Source organism: Lontra canadensis, unplaced genomic scaffold (genome assembly GCF_010015895.1).
Source record: "Lontra canadensis isolate GAN:19392208 unplaced genomic scaffold, GSC_riverotter_1.0 scaffold18, whole genome shotgun sequence".
Lineage (NCBI taxonomy): Eukaryota > Metazoa > Chordata > Mammalia > Carnivora > Mustelidae > Lontra > Lontra canadensis.
This window is the reverse complement of record NW_022631012.1, coordinates 3,644,236-3,661,155: the sequence shown is the minus strand read 5'-3', so window position 1 is coordinate 3,661,155 and position 16,920 is coordinate 3,644,236. Positions and strand designations below refer to the sequence as shown.

Genomic DNA, 16,920 nt, shown 5'->3' with positions numbered 1-16,920 from the left:
TCCAGTATATGCAATATTTGCCATTTTGTGTGTGTGATTGCATTTTATTGTCACCTTACCACAATTTTTCATAGATACATTCATGATGCATTGAAGTATACAACAATTAAAATCAGAAAATTATTTCTAAAATACAACCTTAAGAGCTTCTGTTTAAAGTTTGGATTATTATTCCTATAGCCAATTTAGTATTTCACAGAGTATAGTCTCACCTGGAGAAACTATCCTAAACATTTCTTTCTTTCTTTTTTTTTTTAATTAATTTATTTATTTTCAGCATAACAGTATTCATTGTTTTTGCACCACACCCAGTGCTCCATGCAATCCGTGCCCTCTCTAATACCCACCACCTGGTTCCCCCAACCTCCCAACCCCCCCTTCAAAACCCTCAGATTGTTATCCTAAACATTTCTTAAGAATGACACAAGAGGAGGCGCCTGGGTGGCTCATTGGGTTAAGCCTCTGCTTTCGGCTCAGGTCATGATCTCAGAGTCCTGGGATCGAGGCCCGCATTGGGCTCTCTACTACGGAGGGAGCCTTCTTCCCCCTCTCTCTCTCTGTCTGCCTCTCTGCCTACTTGTGATCTCTGTCAAATAAATAAATAAAATCTAAAAAAAAAAAAAAAAAAAAGAATATCGCAAGAGGAAGAGATGGAAAATAGATCTAAATTCTAGAACAACGTGCTCTTATTAGCCACAAGACTTTAGGTCTGGTTTCTTAGACGTAAAATTACAATAAAGATACTTTCCAGGTCAGCATGAAGAGGCTATGTGTGAAACAAAGAAAAGGTGAAAGCACCTGTAAAGTATAAAACTCCATAACAATAGGAGATATTATAATAATCATGCTTTCGGTAACATCTGAAGACAACAATGTGTATCCTCATTTTTTCCTCTGAGAGTTTTAGGGTCTGCCAAGCTTGGAACTGTCTCTTCTAACTTAACTATCTATCGGTATCTCTATCTCTATATAATAAATATATCTCTATCAGAATTAATTTATTTTTATTACCTATATTTTATATATCTATACCTATAGGTGGATAGATGATAGATAATTTGCCAACTCTTTACGGATGAATGTCTGCCACACCAAAAAGTTAATGTCCTGGGATGAGGGTGAGGTGGCAGATATTCTGATATCTTTACCGCTTTCCTTGAAGTGAAATGAGGGACTCATGGTGATCACTATCAATTTCCCTCATTGTATTTGGGACCCTGAGGAGAAAAAATTCTCCTCCACTTTCTAAATGTCATAAGCAAACAAGCACATTTTCCCAAAAAATGAGGTTCAAAAAGGGAGTTTTTTGACCTTGCATGTTTTCTTTCCTTAGAATATGTATGTTTTCTCTCTTAGGAAAGGGAATCTACAGTTCTTGGACTATCTTAGGGACAACAAAGAATGATGACAGAAGTTTGAAGTCTCAAGTAGGGAATTTTCCTGAAAGACTTCTACAATCCTAGGTTTCCCCCAATATTTTTCCTAAAGATGCTATAGGGATTAATAAGAATGTAGTTCAGAGAATGGGATACCTTCAGGATCCCTAAATGGGACAGAAATCAACAACGGGGTTGCTTTTTTATGACTTCAGCAGATTATCCTAGTATTCACAAATAAAAATGTGAAAGCTAAAGGGGAAGGAATAATTCCATTTCCTGAAAATCCCACAGTCTCATGCCTTATTTCTCCAGTAACAGTATCCTCTCTAATGAATGGTACAGCAGGAAAAGAAATTCCCACTTTACCTTCATTCAATTCCATAAATCCACTCATCAGTTCTCCAAAGCTAAGAATGAGTCCTAGAAATATGTTACCATGGCCATTCTAACTGATCTCATATTTAAAATATTTACTTTCAAATATATTTCTGTTTTACCTGTACACCAAAACGTATCATTATAATTTCCCTTCTTCTAGTTGATACACACTATCTGACATGGCAGGCAAACAATCTTCTTTGAAAACATTGATCAGAGTATCATTTTTAGAAACTGCGGACCTGATCTAAAACTTGATGCCTTCATAAGAATGTGCCACTCTTCACTGATTCCATCTGTCTCACAGTGTTTTCACTATAGGTTAGTTTTGATCAAATCATTTTCCAAGTAATTTATCCTTAAGCTAGGAGTATTCTTGGAATCATTTTTTTTTTCCTTCAGATATCCACAATACGCTGAGTAGTTCTTCTCATGTAAATATTAGCAGTTACCTTTGGCAAACATTGTGTTTAACAACAACTCCTGAACTAGGCTAGTTGAACTCACTCAAACACAACTAAGACCTTTCACAGAACAGTTGAAGAATGCTTAGCAACTCTAGTGTCAGAAAACAAACTCAGAATGAATGTCTCTTGTCTAGGTCAAGGCAAATGTCAGGGCCAATGAAGGGTGAAACATGATGACAGAGATTTGAAATGAAGGGCTGGGGTAACAGGTGCTTGGCATGGGCACTGAAAGACAGGAGAGAAGTGCTATGAAGTACTAACGACAGCGATCACACTGAGAGGAGACAAAGAAAAGCCTCAGGCTTCTCCCTGCCAGAGAAATAGAGCCTGTACATAAAATAGCTTCAAAGTGGCATCTGAAGAGACATTGAAATTTGGAGCATCTTTTTGTCTAAACTTTCCAAGGCCCCAGTGAAGCAACAGGAGCCTATTTGAATATGCAGGAACAGGTACAATTGTTTTGTCAGTGAGCTGGCACAAAGAAAAGCTAGGGACAAAACAATACAAGGAAAGAAGATGAAGGTTTCCTAAGCATACACTATGTGAGAGGTGCTGTGGTTGACAAGTTCTCTACTTTATTTTTTTTAATGTCTGTAATAACATCCTGAGGTAGAATTTTCTTCTCAATTTTAAAGATGAAGACTAAGTCTCAGAAGGACACTCAGATTGTAAGTGGTGATCTGACATTTGAATAGATTTTTGTTTTTTTGTTTTTTTTCTGATTCCACACCCAGGGTCTTTGACATACACTGACTTGATTACAGATGGCCTGTCCATTTCAATGTTAGGTCATTTACTTGACTGTCACTGAATAATGCTGAAGGGGTTTGAGAAATTTAAATGTTGTTACATCAGATGTTCTATCTCCTGATCTAAGCATTTCATTTTTAGTCTACCAGAACACAGTAAACTTAATATATCCTTCCCTTATTACTGAGGGCTCCCAAAATTAACTTTAGCATTTTAATTTTGTTTAAAATGTTTGCTTCTCCACATATCAAATAATAATCTAATCAAGATGATCCAGTACCAAATAATTAACATAGCCATAAAACATTAAATAAAAGCACTAATACAGGGGGGCCTGGGTGGCTCAGTGGGTTAAAGCCTCTGCCTTTGGCTCGGGTCATGATCCCAGGGTCCTGGGATCGAGCCCTGCATCGGACTCTCTGCTTAGCAGGGAGCCTGCTTCTTCCTCTCTCTCTGCCTGCTTCTCTGTCTACTTGTGATCTCTGCCTGTCAAATAAATAAATAAAATCTTTAAAAAAAAAAAAAAAGCACTAATACATGAATGTGTTGGTCTGGAAATATGGAGAGTATTTGGTAAATTTGGAAAACATAAATTGCATACTGGTATTACCTCAAATTTCACCTATTCAAAAGAGATATTCTAATAATTCATAAAATGGAAATTCAAATATTTAAGGTGAAATTTTATATGAAAAATGTACATGTTTATGTAGTAAATTTGTATTCAGGTTATCATCATTATAAATAGATTATGAATAATAGAATAGATATGAACCTAGGTATTTCTCAAAGATTCCTTCATTTCTACAATATCACATATAGATGAAATTGTACAATATTATCCAGATGAGGTAGTTTTAGAAATTCTAGAAAGGAGAAAATAATAGTGTTTTTTGTTGTTCTTCTTCTTTGATTTTTTTGTTTTTTGAGTTTTTTTGCCCCATATAATGAAACAACTTTTAGATTTTGGACAGACAGGTAACTAAATAAGTAGAAGCTTGTAGACTTCAAGTTGTAAATATATTAGCTGTTGGTTTTAATTTAGAATAGGGATATTTGGTTAAGAAGGATCTGATAAAAACAAAGAAACAGCAGAACCCCATCATGGGAGTGATTAATAAAACCACAGCCATGTACAAGTGACCTTAACAAAGGAAGTAATGAATTCTCTCCAGTTCTGTAGTCCTACCATTCTCAATGGGCTCAAAATGATTATGTGCCTGAAGGACCCATTGATGGAAATATGGCTCTCCCCTGACCAGAAAAGGATGACCCAACCTAACACAGCACCTAAGGATTGCCAAGACAAGTTTCTTACTCCCTTTTATTTACATTGTGTGGCATATCCCTGGCCTCAGGACCTGCCTCTTCTCCACTCTGTTCCACCTCACTGACAATGAACCAGGGAAATGTGAGCAGCAGCAGTAAAACAAGTTTTCCAGAACTTATGAGTATGTTTCTTGTCTTTGGGCACAACGAGAATGAAAGTTGCTGGGTAAGATCTATAGTAATAATTATAGTCCAAGGAATAGCTTTTGGTGAGCCTCAAGCTAATTAATAAGAATATGTAAGGTGGAAGATAATTTATGTCTGTGTTAAGTGGCATCCAACCATTAACCCTTATATATGACAGTCCTCAAGTTAATCAAACCCCTTTTATGCAAAGGTAGAGTTTGTAGGAGGTAAACATAATTAAAAAAAAAGAAGTTATATTATTCTAAAGTCAATGTTGCAAAAAAGATTTTAGGAGAAACAAAAATTTTACATATATATTGAATATATATATATGTGTGTGTGTGTGTGTGTGTGTGTGTGTTTGTGTGAAATCATAATCTCATCATTTGTTACAATCTGCATACTTCTTACCCCCACAAATAGTACTTGTTATTTACCTTGTTGAAAATGTTTAAAAATAAAATTTTGCTTAAAAGGAAAATTGACCATGATTATTATTGTCCTTTTTATGGTTTACCATTATGCAAAGTTGGTACCAAACCAAATGGCGATACAGAAGAAAGTTTACTCCCAGCATCTTGCTAATCTCCAAGCTCTTTAATACCCACATGTTTCCATTCATGAAACATCCATGAATGGAAACTCGTAGTATGCTCTTTTCATTCTCACCCCAACCTAAGGAGTATTTCTCATCATTCAGTCACAAATTCATCTCCTCTCTGTCCCATTCCTTCCCTTTTCTCTAGGAGATGATAAATGAATGAAAATTATTCAGGTCAAGTAAGTGAAGAGGTTAACTAGGTATCATTTCTTGGTAACATAACTTTAATTAAAAACAGAACAGGGTTTCTCAAACTTTTGTGGCCATGAGAATCATTGGAGGGATCCTTAAAATACACATTGATGGGCCCCACCACAAGAGTTGCTGGTCCATTAGGTCTCAAGCAAAGCCCCCAAATTTGCATTTCTACCAATACTCAGGTGATGCTAATACAGTCGGTTCTTTAAGAACTGAGTTAATACTTTATTATTTTACTTTATTTTACTTTTTTTTTAATTTTATTAATTTTTAAGAATGAAGTTACACATTTTAATTCACTAGGACAGTTAAGTAGTGAGGCATCTGACTACTTAGCAGGTTTTCTATTCCCCTTCATATTATATAAGACAGCCCTAAAGTTAGGGCTAACCCTGTAGCCCTACACTTAATATAACCCTAAAACTGTTTTAAATTTTTATCAGCTTGCTTTGTATAGCATATAAACAAACAAGATAGAACAATTATCTTTCCAAAACACAAAAACAATCTTATCTGAAGTGAATTGCAATGTTTTCTGGTTACTTTACCAGGTTACCTAGAACACTTGGCTCTTTAAGATACAACTATCAAGCAAATTTCTTCCCCAATTCCCCTCTATGTGTACAGTGAAGTGTCTCTTACCCTTTCCCGTGTATTCTAACACACAAATAGAATCATGCTTATTGTGTGACTTCTGATTTTCAAAATTGGAGTTACATTATTGATTTTAATCAACTAGAGTAAGATCAACGATGCTGGGCTGATGTTCAATTGTAATTCTAAGCCACCTGATAAATATGTTAAGATATCTGGACAATTTCTAAGTTGCTTAAATTTCCCACCATTTATTTTATTGCACTTTTCTTTATATTCAAAAATAAATTATTAATAACTCTTGAACAAACGCATTTTTTGTTCTGAACAATCAATTCATTCCTTAGCCACTTATTAGTTAGTCACTTATTTTACACACACACACACACACACACACACACACACACACAAATATTATAAGACTTTCTTGCAGAATAGGGAATAATGTTCTTGAAATTACAGTGTTGTATTCTGGTATGACACAAGCTGTCATGATCATAAGCAATCATGGTGTGAGCTCACTCAATAAATAAGGTATGTTTAAACGGGCATAAATTTGATTAAATAACTTAAAAATATTTGAGTAGTACTAATGTTAAATGTAAAAATAAATAAGTGAGCCTTTAAAGATTGATTTTTTTGGATGAAAAGATTATTCAAATAGCAAATATTATGGAATAATAACATAACTCAAGTATTGTAAAAAGTTCAAAATGTATTCATTTTTTCTTTAATATAAATAGAGGAGGATCATTTAATAAACCATAATTATTCCTATGTAAATTTTAACCAGATTATATTATTTTTAGACTCTTTACTTTAATCATTCAATTTTTCTCTATCCATTCCATTTCTAAAATTCTTCCTATCATTATTTCCAGGCAAGTAGCAATTTAGTCAAAAACTCTGCTCTTTAGTAAGGAATCTATCTTTGGAAGGAAAGAACAAAAAAGTAAAATGTTAATGGAGGAATCTATAAATTCTGAATAATTTTCATTTACCATTATGCCATCAATTCTACAGCAATCTTATCCAAAATAAATAACATAATCAGTATTTCTTTCTTCATCCAAAATATCCAATTTTAGCTTACATGTCTGGCTAACCACGAAGCTATTTCTATTTCTAACTTAAAATGATGCAATTTCTAACTTGAAATATCTTATACCCACTATAAATTAAAGAAACAAATAATTTTAGTAACTTGACAATATCAATGTTATTTTTACTTAGTATTTTGAGGCAATACCTCTAAAAATTGTAATTTTTTAATGTCAAGAAACATTACCACTGAGTGGGCTCAAACACACTTAAAATCACTATGTCTTTTGATGCAAAATATAGATGATATTAATTTAGGCTAAATTAATAGTTTAAACTCCTTTATCCCACTGTGAGATGATAATTAAATACTAATTAGCACTACTTGATTACAGGCACACATAGCAAAACTCTTGATTAGAAACCTTGTACCAAAACTCCTACGATAGTCTATATGTTCAATTGAAGCCTATATGAGCTATGAACTATATGGACTGAAAGGTTATCTGCAAGATTGCCAGGACCAGCTTACAAAACAAATTCCCACAAAGTGCTGTGTTTTTTTGTTTGTTTGTTTTTTGGTTTTTTTTGCAGCAAGTTGGTAAGTTTAGGTTGTCAGCAATTACCTTTTTCCAATCTTAAGGGGGAAAATCAATAATAATATTGAAACGTTTTAAGAAAGAATTTCTGATGACATTTAGTGAGTTACTGAATAAGATAAATCAAAACTAAATTAGTAAATCAAGGTACATTTTCCAAAAATAAGGGACTGTGCAAAAAACTAGATTAGTTTAACTAGATATAAAGGCTGTGTATTTACTGAGCTCTAACGAAAGTGAAGGTTATGGTGTTATTTATTGCAAAGATTTGATGATACGGTCCACTGTTCACCTGAGACTACCAAACAGAGCATTCTTAAACCTGCTTCCTATCTCAGTTTTCAGTCACTGAGCATTTCCTCAGAGTGTACTTCTGTTCAGCTGAGATACAGTATTACGGTATCTTTCAGACTACACTTACAATATCTGTAAATAAAAGCAAGGGCATCACAAGGCATTATTTCCCATGAAATGAATAAAGATTAGATATTTAAATGCTTTATAGTGTTCCTCAGTATAACACACACCACAGTAACCATACACACATATGTGTATGTTTATTGCATTTAAATTGATAATGAGAGCATATTTCTAATTTTGTTATGTTTTCCTTACCTGTCAAGTTCTTCAGTCCAAGTTCTTGAAGTCCAAAGTTCCCATCTTTCCTATAGTTTAAAAATACTGCCAAGGCATATCGATCCTCATAAAGTTTTGTCCCACGGATAATGCGCAAGTTCTCCAGAGGCAGGTAACGAAACTGATTAAGAGCCACTAACACATAGCCTGTGACTTCTCGAATAGACTGAAAAGACAAAAACAATTGCCTTTGTTAAAAAAGAAATTAGAGATTATTTGTCAGTACATTAATTTCCCCATTATATTGTAAATAATTACCTTGATAATACAAGAAAACAAAAGGTTAGATTCTCATTTGAAGTATGAATTGTACTCTTTAAAAGTCACGAATGTGGTTATAGTAAAATAATGGATTTCATTTATAAAACATTCTTCATAGTTGGAATCTGAATATAATTAAAGGAATAAATATCTCATTTTCGACAGACTAAAATGAGGTAAGAACACCTAGATATCATCCAAAGTTTTTATAAGAAGCAGCAAATTCATAAGCTTATCACAAGTAAAACGAAGCTGCAACAGTCTGTAGACCATGGGACATATTTTAAACTGCTATAGTGATATTTAATGCTATCATTAGCAATGACAGTTAGCTTATATGTTTCTGGGAAACACAAATATAATAAACAATATGCATTAAAGACTGATAATAATCTCTAATTTAATTACAACCAAAAAATTTTAAAAATTTTATTTATTTATTTGAGAGCAGAGAGAGATTGAGAACAGGGGGATGGGGAGGAGGAGGAGGAAGCAGACTCCCTGATGAGCAGGGAGCTCCTCTCCTGCCTCCTGATGCTCAGTCCTAGGACCCTGAGATCAGGACCTGAGCTGAAAGCAGACATTTAAGCAGTTGCACAACCCAGGCACCCCTACAACCACAATTTTTATTTTTACTATCTATTGTTTAACATAGCATAAATTGATTACTTGAAAGTTTATGGTACATTTTAAAGAAAGTCACAAAAAAAGCCCTTAGGTTTCATCTAAAGTTAGTTTTTTCAGTAAAATAACCTACATTGTGAAAGCTATGAGCAGCATGTATTAAGGTTTAAAAAAATTAAATATATATTAAATATAAATAAATATATAATATATAAAAATAAATATAGAATATATAAATATATTAAACATGAAAATAGACAAATAGGTATATATATATATATATATATATATATATATATATATATAAAATGCAGAGGTGGTAAAATGTTTTATGTTATCTTAATGTCAATTTCATGTCCGTATAGACCTCTTAATTTCGATGTCCCAGTGTTGAATCCTTGATACTGTCTTTTCTCTCTACTCTCATTCCCTTGGTGACCTTATCCAGTTTCAAGGTTGATGATCTCCAAACTCTTACCTCCAACCTGTCCCCTAAACTCCAGATTCCTATCTAACTGCGTACCCCACATCTTCCCCTGAATGCCTACAAGACTTCTCAGATATCCCTATGCATATATGAATACACATCTTCCTTGCCCCAACCTTCCAACAGTCTTTCTTATCTCATTTGTGGTCAATCCATCCTTCTTATTATTTTGGCCAAAGTCTTGGGGTCATTCTTGACTCCTCTCTCGCACACCAAATCCAATCCATCCTATTTGTTCTACCTTTAAAATGATCAGCAATTCAATCACCTCTTATATCAACCACTACTATCATCTGAGCCATCATCATTCCCTTATCAAAATCACTGCTATAGATCTCCCTATTTCTAATTCTTTTGATTCCTTATCATGTATTCTCAGTTAAGGCTGGACCTGATTTTTTTTTTTTTTTTTTTAAAGTAGGCTCCATGCACAGCATGGAGCCCAATGTGCAATACTTGAATGGATGACCCTGAGACTGAAACTTGAGCTGAAATTAAGAGTTTAAGAGTCTGATGATGCTTAGCCGACTGAGCCATCCAGGTGCCCTTGGACCTGTTTTTATTTTTTTAAAGATTTTATTTATTTGACACAGAGCAAGCGAGAGAAAGACACACAGAGCAAGCATAAGCAGGGGAGAAGCAGTCTCCCTGCTAAGCAAGGAGCCTGATGTGGGGCTTGATCCCAGGATCCTGGGATAATTACATGAGTCAAAGGCAGACACTTAACAGACTGAGCCACCCAGGTGCCCTGATCGTTTTTAAACGTAAATCAAACCATGACACTCCAATTCTTAAAACCCTGAAACATCTCCCAAGTCACTTAAAATAATAGAAAAATTCTTTCACGAATGAGTCAAAATCTATCTGTTCTGCCTAATGCAGCAACAACTAGCCATATGGGCTATTGAGTAATTGCAATGTAAAGCTGTTATGAACTGAAATGCGCTCTCTATTTTAAAGATTCCATGTTGAAATCACATTTTAGATAAATTGAGCTATATAAAATGCATTATTAAAGTTCATTTTAGGGGTACCTGGGTGGTTCAGTGGGTTAAGCCTCTGCCTTCAACTTAGGTCATGATCTCAGGGTCCTGGGACTGATCCCCACATCCAGCTCTCTGCTCAGCAGGCACCCTGCTTCCCCCTCTCTCTGCCTGCCTTTCCGCTTAGTTGTGGTCTTTGTCAAATAAATAAATAAAATCTTTAAAAAAAAATAAAGTTCATTTTAACCTTTCTTTTTACATTTTTATTATGGCTACATGGAAATTTAAAATTATTTTTTTATGGCTGTCACTACATTTCTGTTGCATAGTGCAATACTATATGATCTGGTCATCAATTCTTTCTGTAACTTTTTCTTTAACTCTCTGCCTTTCTCACTCTATTCCAATTTTGCTGGTTTCCTTGTTCTTCTAACATTCCAAGTGTGGTCCTACCCCAAGGTGCTCACTATACTCTTAAAGGCCTGAATTTCTTGCCCTTTTATTACCTTTTTGGTTAACTTCCTCACTGCCTTCAAGTTTTCTGTCAAATCTGTCCTTCTCAGTGGAAGACAATGCTGACTAACAATCCTCACAAACTTTCCTGCTTGAATTTTTATTGTCCTATAGTATTTCTCACCTTCTAATTTACTATATAGTGTATATATTTATTATATTTAGTATTTATAGTCTGTCTCTCCCTTTCTCAGAATATAAGTTCTGCAAGGGCAAGCACTTTCATTTGTTCATTCGTGTCTCATGTGACCACAACAATACAGGCACATAGTGAGACACCAATAAATATTTGCTGAGCACTCTTGCTTTTCTCTGCCCATACCTTCACCAATAGGTAAAGTCCATAGAGTCAAGAGAAGTGCCCATCTGGAACCTGCATTCCTTTTCTCTAGAGAAGACCCATATTCCAAACCCCTGTGATCCCAGAATTTCATTCCCAAATTGCCCTAATGCCTCATCTAGATCCCATGATATCATCTTTACAGTTCTCTTCCCCAGTCAGGGGACTGTGCCACCAACAGGCATATACCAAGCAAGGATGGGTGGTCCAGGTGCAGATGTGTGAGTGGAAAATACATAGAGGCTAAATGTACAGGCCAAGGGTCCATTCACTCTGCTCAAAGCTTCCTATAATACTGGTTAAAGAACTGGTTAGAGGAGGGGCTAAAGGCTGGAGTCCATCTCTCTCCATGCCACCATACTCCTGAGGAGTCCAAAAATTCTAACATTTCACCTGGCCATCCAAGTTATTATAAAGATATTTATAATGTCATAGTGGGAGGATACATATTTTAATAATAATTTTTTGATTTAAAATAAATAATAATGACACAAAATATATAGACCTTCATTTATACTCTCATCCCAGGTGCCTCAATTCTTAGGAATGAACCTGCTAACACTAATCACCTAGAAAAGTAGAAACCAATGGAGCAAAGGGTCCATTAAATGGATGAAGGTCAAGGAACCTATGAAACTATTCATGTCTGGCACTGGACTGGGAACTCTAAGCCACTGTAGGCATTCCTGGGACACTGAGTATTTTGGATTAAAGAGATGAATGCTTAGGGAAATAGAAAAAAAGAGGTGAAAGGTCAACAGTGGCATGTATTATTTGCATACCACATTTGTTTGAAATTGCATTTGCCTGGAATAGTCTACCCCTGGGCCTCTACAAATCCTCCTTCAATCACTGTTCTAATGGTTGAACTCTAATCCCTTCGTGTTCTTAGAAGAGAGATCAAAAATATTTTCCAATATCATTTGGTCTAAAAAGTAAAATTCTTTCATTCATTATAAAGACAATTTATCCTTTAGCTTGTATACAGTAATAATCAAGTGCTCCAAAGTACAGTGATAACACAAAGATAAACACTGGGGATGGAGGCTGTATTATCATCAGTCTTCCGCCTAGAGCATGTCATAGTGTCTATCATTCTTCTTAACGCATTCACCATTAGCTCCAACTTCACTTAGAAATCGAGTTTAATTAGACCCTTAGAATAATGGTGAGAAATGTGGGCTCAACTGCCAAGCAAAGCTGAGCTCAAAAGAGTTCACACTTACTAGGCTGCACACTTGCTGGTTATGCAATCTCGTTAAAATTGTTTACTCTCACTGAGACTCAGTTTCTTTATCTTGAAATAAAAGATAGCAACACTCTATTAAAAAGATTTTATAAGGATTAGAAGATAAAAGAAAAGTGTCTGGAGGGAGGGACCTGGGTGGCTCAGTCAGTTAAGGCTTCAACTCTTGATTTTGGCTCAGGGCATGAGCTCAGGGTCCTAAGATTGAGCCCTACATCAGGCTCCCTGCTTAGCGTGAAGTCTGCTTGTCTCTCTCCCTCTGCTCCTTTCCCTGCTCTCTCTTTCTCTCTCTCAAATAAATAAATAAAATCTTAAAAAAAAAAAACTATTTAAAGAAAAGTGTCTGGCAAACAGTAAATGTTCAATAGATGTATCTATTATAAACGTTATTATTTCTGATAATAACCCAAACTATCAGTAGACAATGTGATTTGAAAATAAAAATAATTATACATATTATTACATTGCCTTTAATCTTTATTATATAACCTTTATATCTTTTATTTTTTTTGAGATTTTATTTAATTATTTAGGAGGAAGAGAGAAGATGAGTAGAGGGAGAGGTTCAGAGGGAGAGCAAGAGAGAGGAGCAGACTCCCCACTGAGCAGGGAGCCAGACCTGGGGCTCTATCCCAGGACCCTTGGATTAGGACCTGAGCCAAAGGCAGACACTCAACCAACTGAGTCACCCAGGCGCTCCCCCCTTTATATCTTTTTTTATATCTTGCCTCTTCAACTTGTAATTTACTCCTAAATTACAGAACTGGTTCCTTATACTGTTTCTGTGTATGTTATAGCCTTTAGTACAGACTCTGGCACTGAACAGACATTCAGTAATTGCTGTTGAATGCACTAGAATTGAAAAGTAGAAAACAATGCTTATGGTCTTTTTAGATATTGTTTTCCATTGAAAATGATTTTATAAAATTTCTGCTAATAAAAAACATTGTTTCAACAATATAATCATGACTTGAGCCCAAAGACCACAGTGGTAAGTAGAAATCATCAGCATGCCCCAACAAAAAGAAAATCCTGACTCTAGTTCTGGCTCAGTACGTTTTGTTCCAAGAAACTGCCTATTTTGTCAACTGAAGAGTGAATACCTACCTAAAGACATATCTCTTTCCTTGTGGTATAAATTTCTGCTGTCTAAAACTGATGGATTTCCATTGTCAATGTATGCTTCTACAGCCACTTTGTTGAAGAAGTGAATATAATTGAAGATCATTAAAGCCTTAAATGCTTCAAAACTTTTCTAACCCAAGGGATGATTTGTTCTGCTTAGGGCATTTGATGATGGAAACCAAAAGAATGAAAAAAAAAAGGAAAGAAACTTGACCAGCTTCTCATATTAGCACTATATCCATATTAGCAATAAATCTAGAAAAAATACATGAATAGAAGTTTACAACTGTTCTCCCATAAAATATTTTAAGAAAAAATATGAAATCTGAAATTATAATGTTTCTAGGATTTTCAAAGGATGTCATTCAATCAAGGATAAGAAGAGACTGGACTGCTTCATTGTTCCTGACCTGCAGATCATTCAAGAAAACTCAGTCTTTATTATTTTAAAATCTCTATTTCATTTCACAATTCTTACAACAACTGTTAATTTTTTTTGTATTTGACACAATTTCCTTATCTTTTATTTTAGTTGGTTCTCTCTAATTTGTTCCTAGTGAGAATAGTGAGTAGCTCCTTAAATATTCTTTCATCTACTTAAGATTTAAGTGATTGTAAAACCTCACAATTTCTGAGTATTTAATCAGTGTTTAGGAACAATGTTATACACATTCAAAGCAATTATATGCTTTTGGTTACGTGTATAAAACTCTGTTTCCTAGATTTTTTCCTATTCAAATTATGCATCAAATCCATGTTTGTTAGATGTTTTTCTTTAACCCTCCCTTTGAAAATAAACCCATTCACTCTTGTTAACACCACCTGTAGCAAGTCAAAACAGTGCTGAATTCTTAGCTTCCTCTCCAGTGTCTTATGACCTTATATCCCATTAGCTATCATCCTCAAATAATACTAACATATTCCATTGGTCAAGACCTCCACAAATAAAACAGTGATTACTTATGATCAGTAGACTTGAAATTAAATCCGTAGTATTACAGAGAAGAGTAGGGAGCAGAGAACGATGGGGAAGAGGGGAGGAAAGCCTTTTCACTGGTAATGACTATAGAATTTATGTGTTCTCTGACAGTGACAAATGTAGTAGCAAATCGTAACCTCTCTATCACTAAGGCTTTCCATTAAGTTTCCCTAGGCAATTAATTTTTGTCCCTGCCCCTTACAGCAAGACTGGGAATTTCTAAAGTAGAGAACATTCTTAACTATGACACAATATTAAGAAACTTACTGGGAAATAATTAATAAGCATATAGCAAACATGACATACTCCTGCTGCATGTAGAGATAGGGACTGACTGACTATATACCTCATTCCCACATGATATCTCCAAATGCAATGGCATATTTGGCTTTGGAATCTTGCTTTCAGTTTTCCCAGGTGCCTTAAAACTCTAGTGGTTATGCTACCCTGGCAAACAGGAACTCAAGTCTGATCTGATTAGATCTGGGAAAATAGAGCAATGGGAAATGTCATGTACCTGACTGTAGCGGAGTTGAAATCATGCTCATTTTACAGGGCATGAAATAATACTGGAGGTATGGGCAGAGAATCTAATCCAATTCTTCCCAGCAAAACTGCTAACTCTCAGTCACTACTAGCGTCTTTTGGGAGCTAGTACTATTATAATCCTTAGCTTTCTAAGAATCTACAGGCCATTCATTCATCATCACTGGCTACTTAGCCAGCTCTTAACCCTAATCGTGAAACCTTAGTTCTACTGAAAAGAGGACAACTTAACTCTCCCAAAGTTACCATCTTTTCCTCTGTCCTTTATTATCTGACTAAGCTGGCCAGAGAGTTCTTAACAGCCTGCGTCAGGCCTCCATTCCCAATTGGCCCTTCATCTCCTGACCTTAGCTCAGCTATATCCCTGTATCATAGACTTTCTATATTAGTTAGTTACCACAAGTTAAATAAGGAACTTTTGTAGATTCATTTACATAATAATACACAAATCTCAATTTTAATTGTCTTTATATTAAAAATATCTGTACTGCTAAAAATTTCATTCTTTCATAATTTAAAAAATATATGTGGTGTGTGTGTATGTATATAATTTTTTCTTTTCCATGTGTTTATACAGATAGGTCTACATTTTTAAACCTGAATTTTAAATTGACATTTTACACTCTTTTATAACTATTTAAAAATATAGTATTGAATTCATTTTTTTCCCCATCAGATATTCACATTAAGCTTCAGTGATTTAGGGAATTGAATTTTAACTGAAATTAGATACACTGCATAAATGCAAAATAGTAAGAGTATCTGGAGACCTTTGAATTAAACTTTGATTAATTATAGATACAACTTAAATCAAAAAGAAATTATTAGTTGTCAGCATTTTTATACAACTGAATCTACATATGAATTAAAGTGTTGTAAATTTTATATACATTGTACATGTGATGAGCATTTTCCTCCATAGAAAATCAAACTGCTTAGGGCAATGCAGTCCATTGATTAAATTGGGATGCTACAGTCTGACAGGTATTAGTCTGACTTTTGTCTCTATTACTTATTGACCTCCACAAGTTATTTAACCTTAATTTCTGTTCTGAAAAATGGGACAAATCCCTCCTAAGGGCTTAAAAGCTGAAGATCTTCAAAAAATGATCCATTTCATCATCATCATATTATTATTAGTATAATTATACAAATATTTGCAAATACTTTATATGGTTAGATCATATATGCAAACATATATATATTTGATATTAAAATTGATTAATTAAACCATTGGTGCTATATAGTTCATAAAGGTGTGTTCACAAGTCAGATTGCCTGTTATGGGCTCAACTACGATCCCTCTAAATTCATGGTGAAATCCTTACTCCCAATATCTTACAATGTGACCATATTTGGAGTAAGGTCTTTTTTTATTTTTTAAGATTTTCTTCATTTATTTGATACACAGAGAGAGAGAGAGAGAGAGAGATCACCAATAGGCAGAGAAGCAGGGAGAGAGAGAGGGGGAAGCAGGCTCCCTGCTGAGCAGAGAGCCCAATGCAGAGCTCTATCCCAGGACCCCAGGAACATGACCTGAGCCCAAGGCAGAGGCTTTAACCCACTGAGCCACCCAGGTGCCCCTGGAGTAGGGTCTTTAAGAAGGTAATTAAATTAAAATGAGGTCACTAGGATGAACTTAAAAAGAGGAGGAAATTAGAACACAGACATACATACAAAGAAGACAATGTGTGAAGAGACATAAGAATATTGATGTT

At 34.8% G+C, this 16,920-nt stretch overlaps 1 protein-coding gene across 5 annotated transcripts in view; it reads right to left on the bottom strand.

The window, feature by feature from the left end:
• The window catches only part of ERBB4 (erb-b2 receptor tyrosine kinase 4), a 1,133,152-nt gene that overhangs the window by 518,135 nt on the left and 598,097 nt on the right, over nucleotides 1–16,920 (bottom strand). For all 5 annotated transcript variants that reach the window (XM_032859886.1, XM_032859888.1, XM_032859890.1 and 2 more), the window contains exon 3: nucleotides 8,078–8,264. In XM_032859886.1, the coding sequence (XP_032715777.1) occupies nucleotides 8,078–8,264 (187 nt within the window). The remainder of the gene's footprint in view (nucleotides 1–8,077; nucleotides 8,265–16,920) is intronic.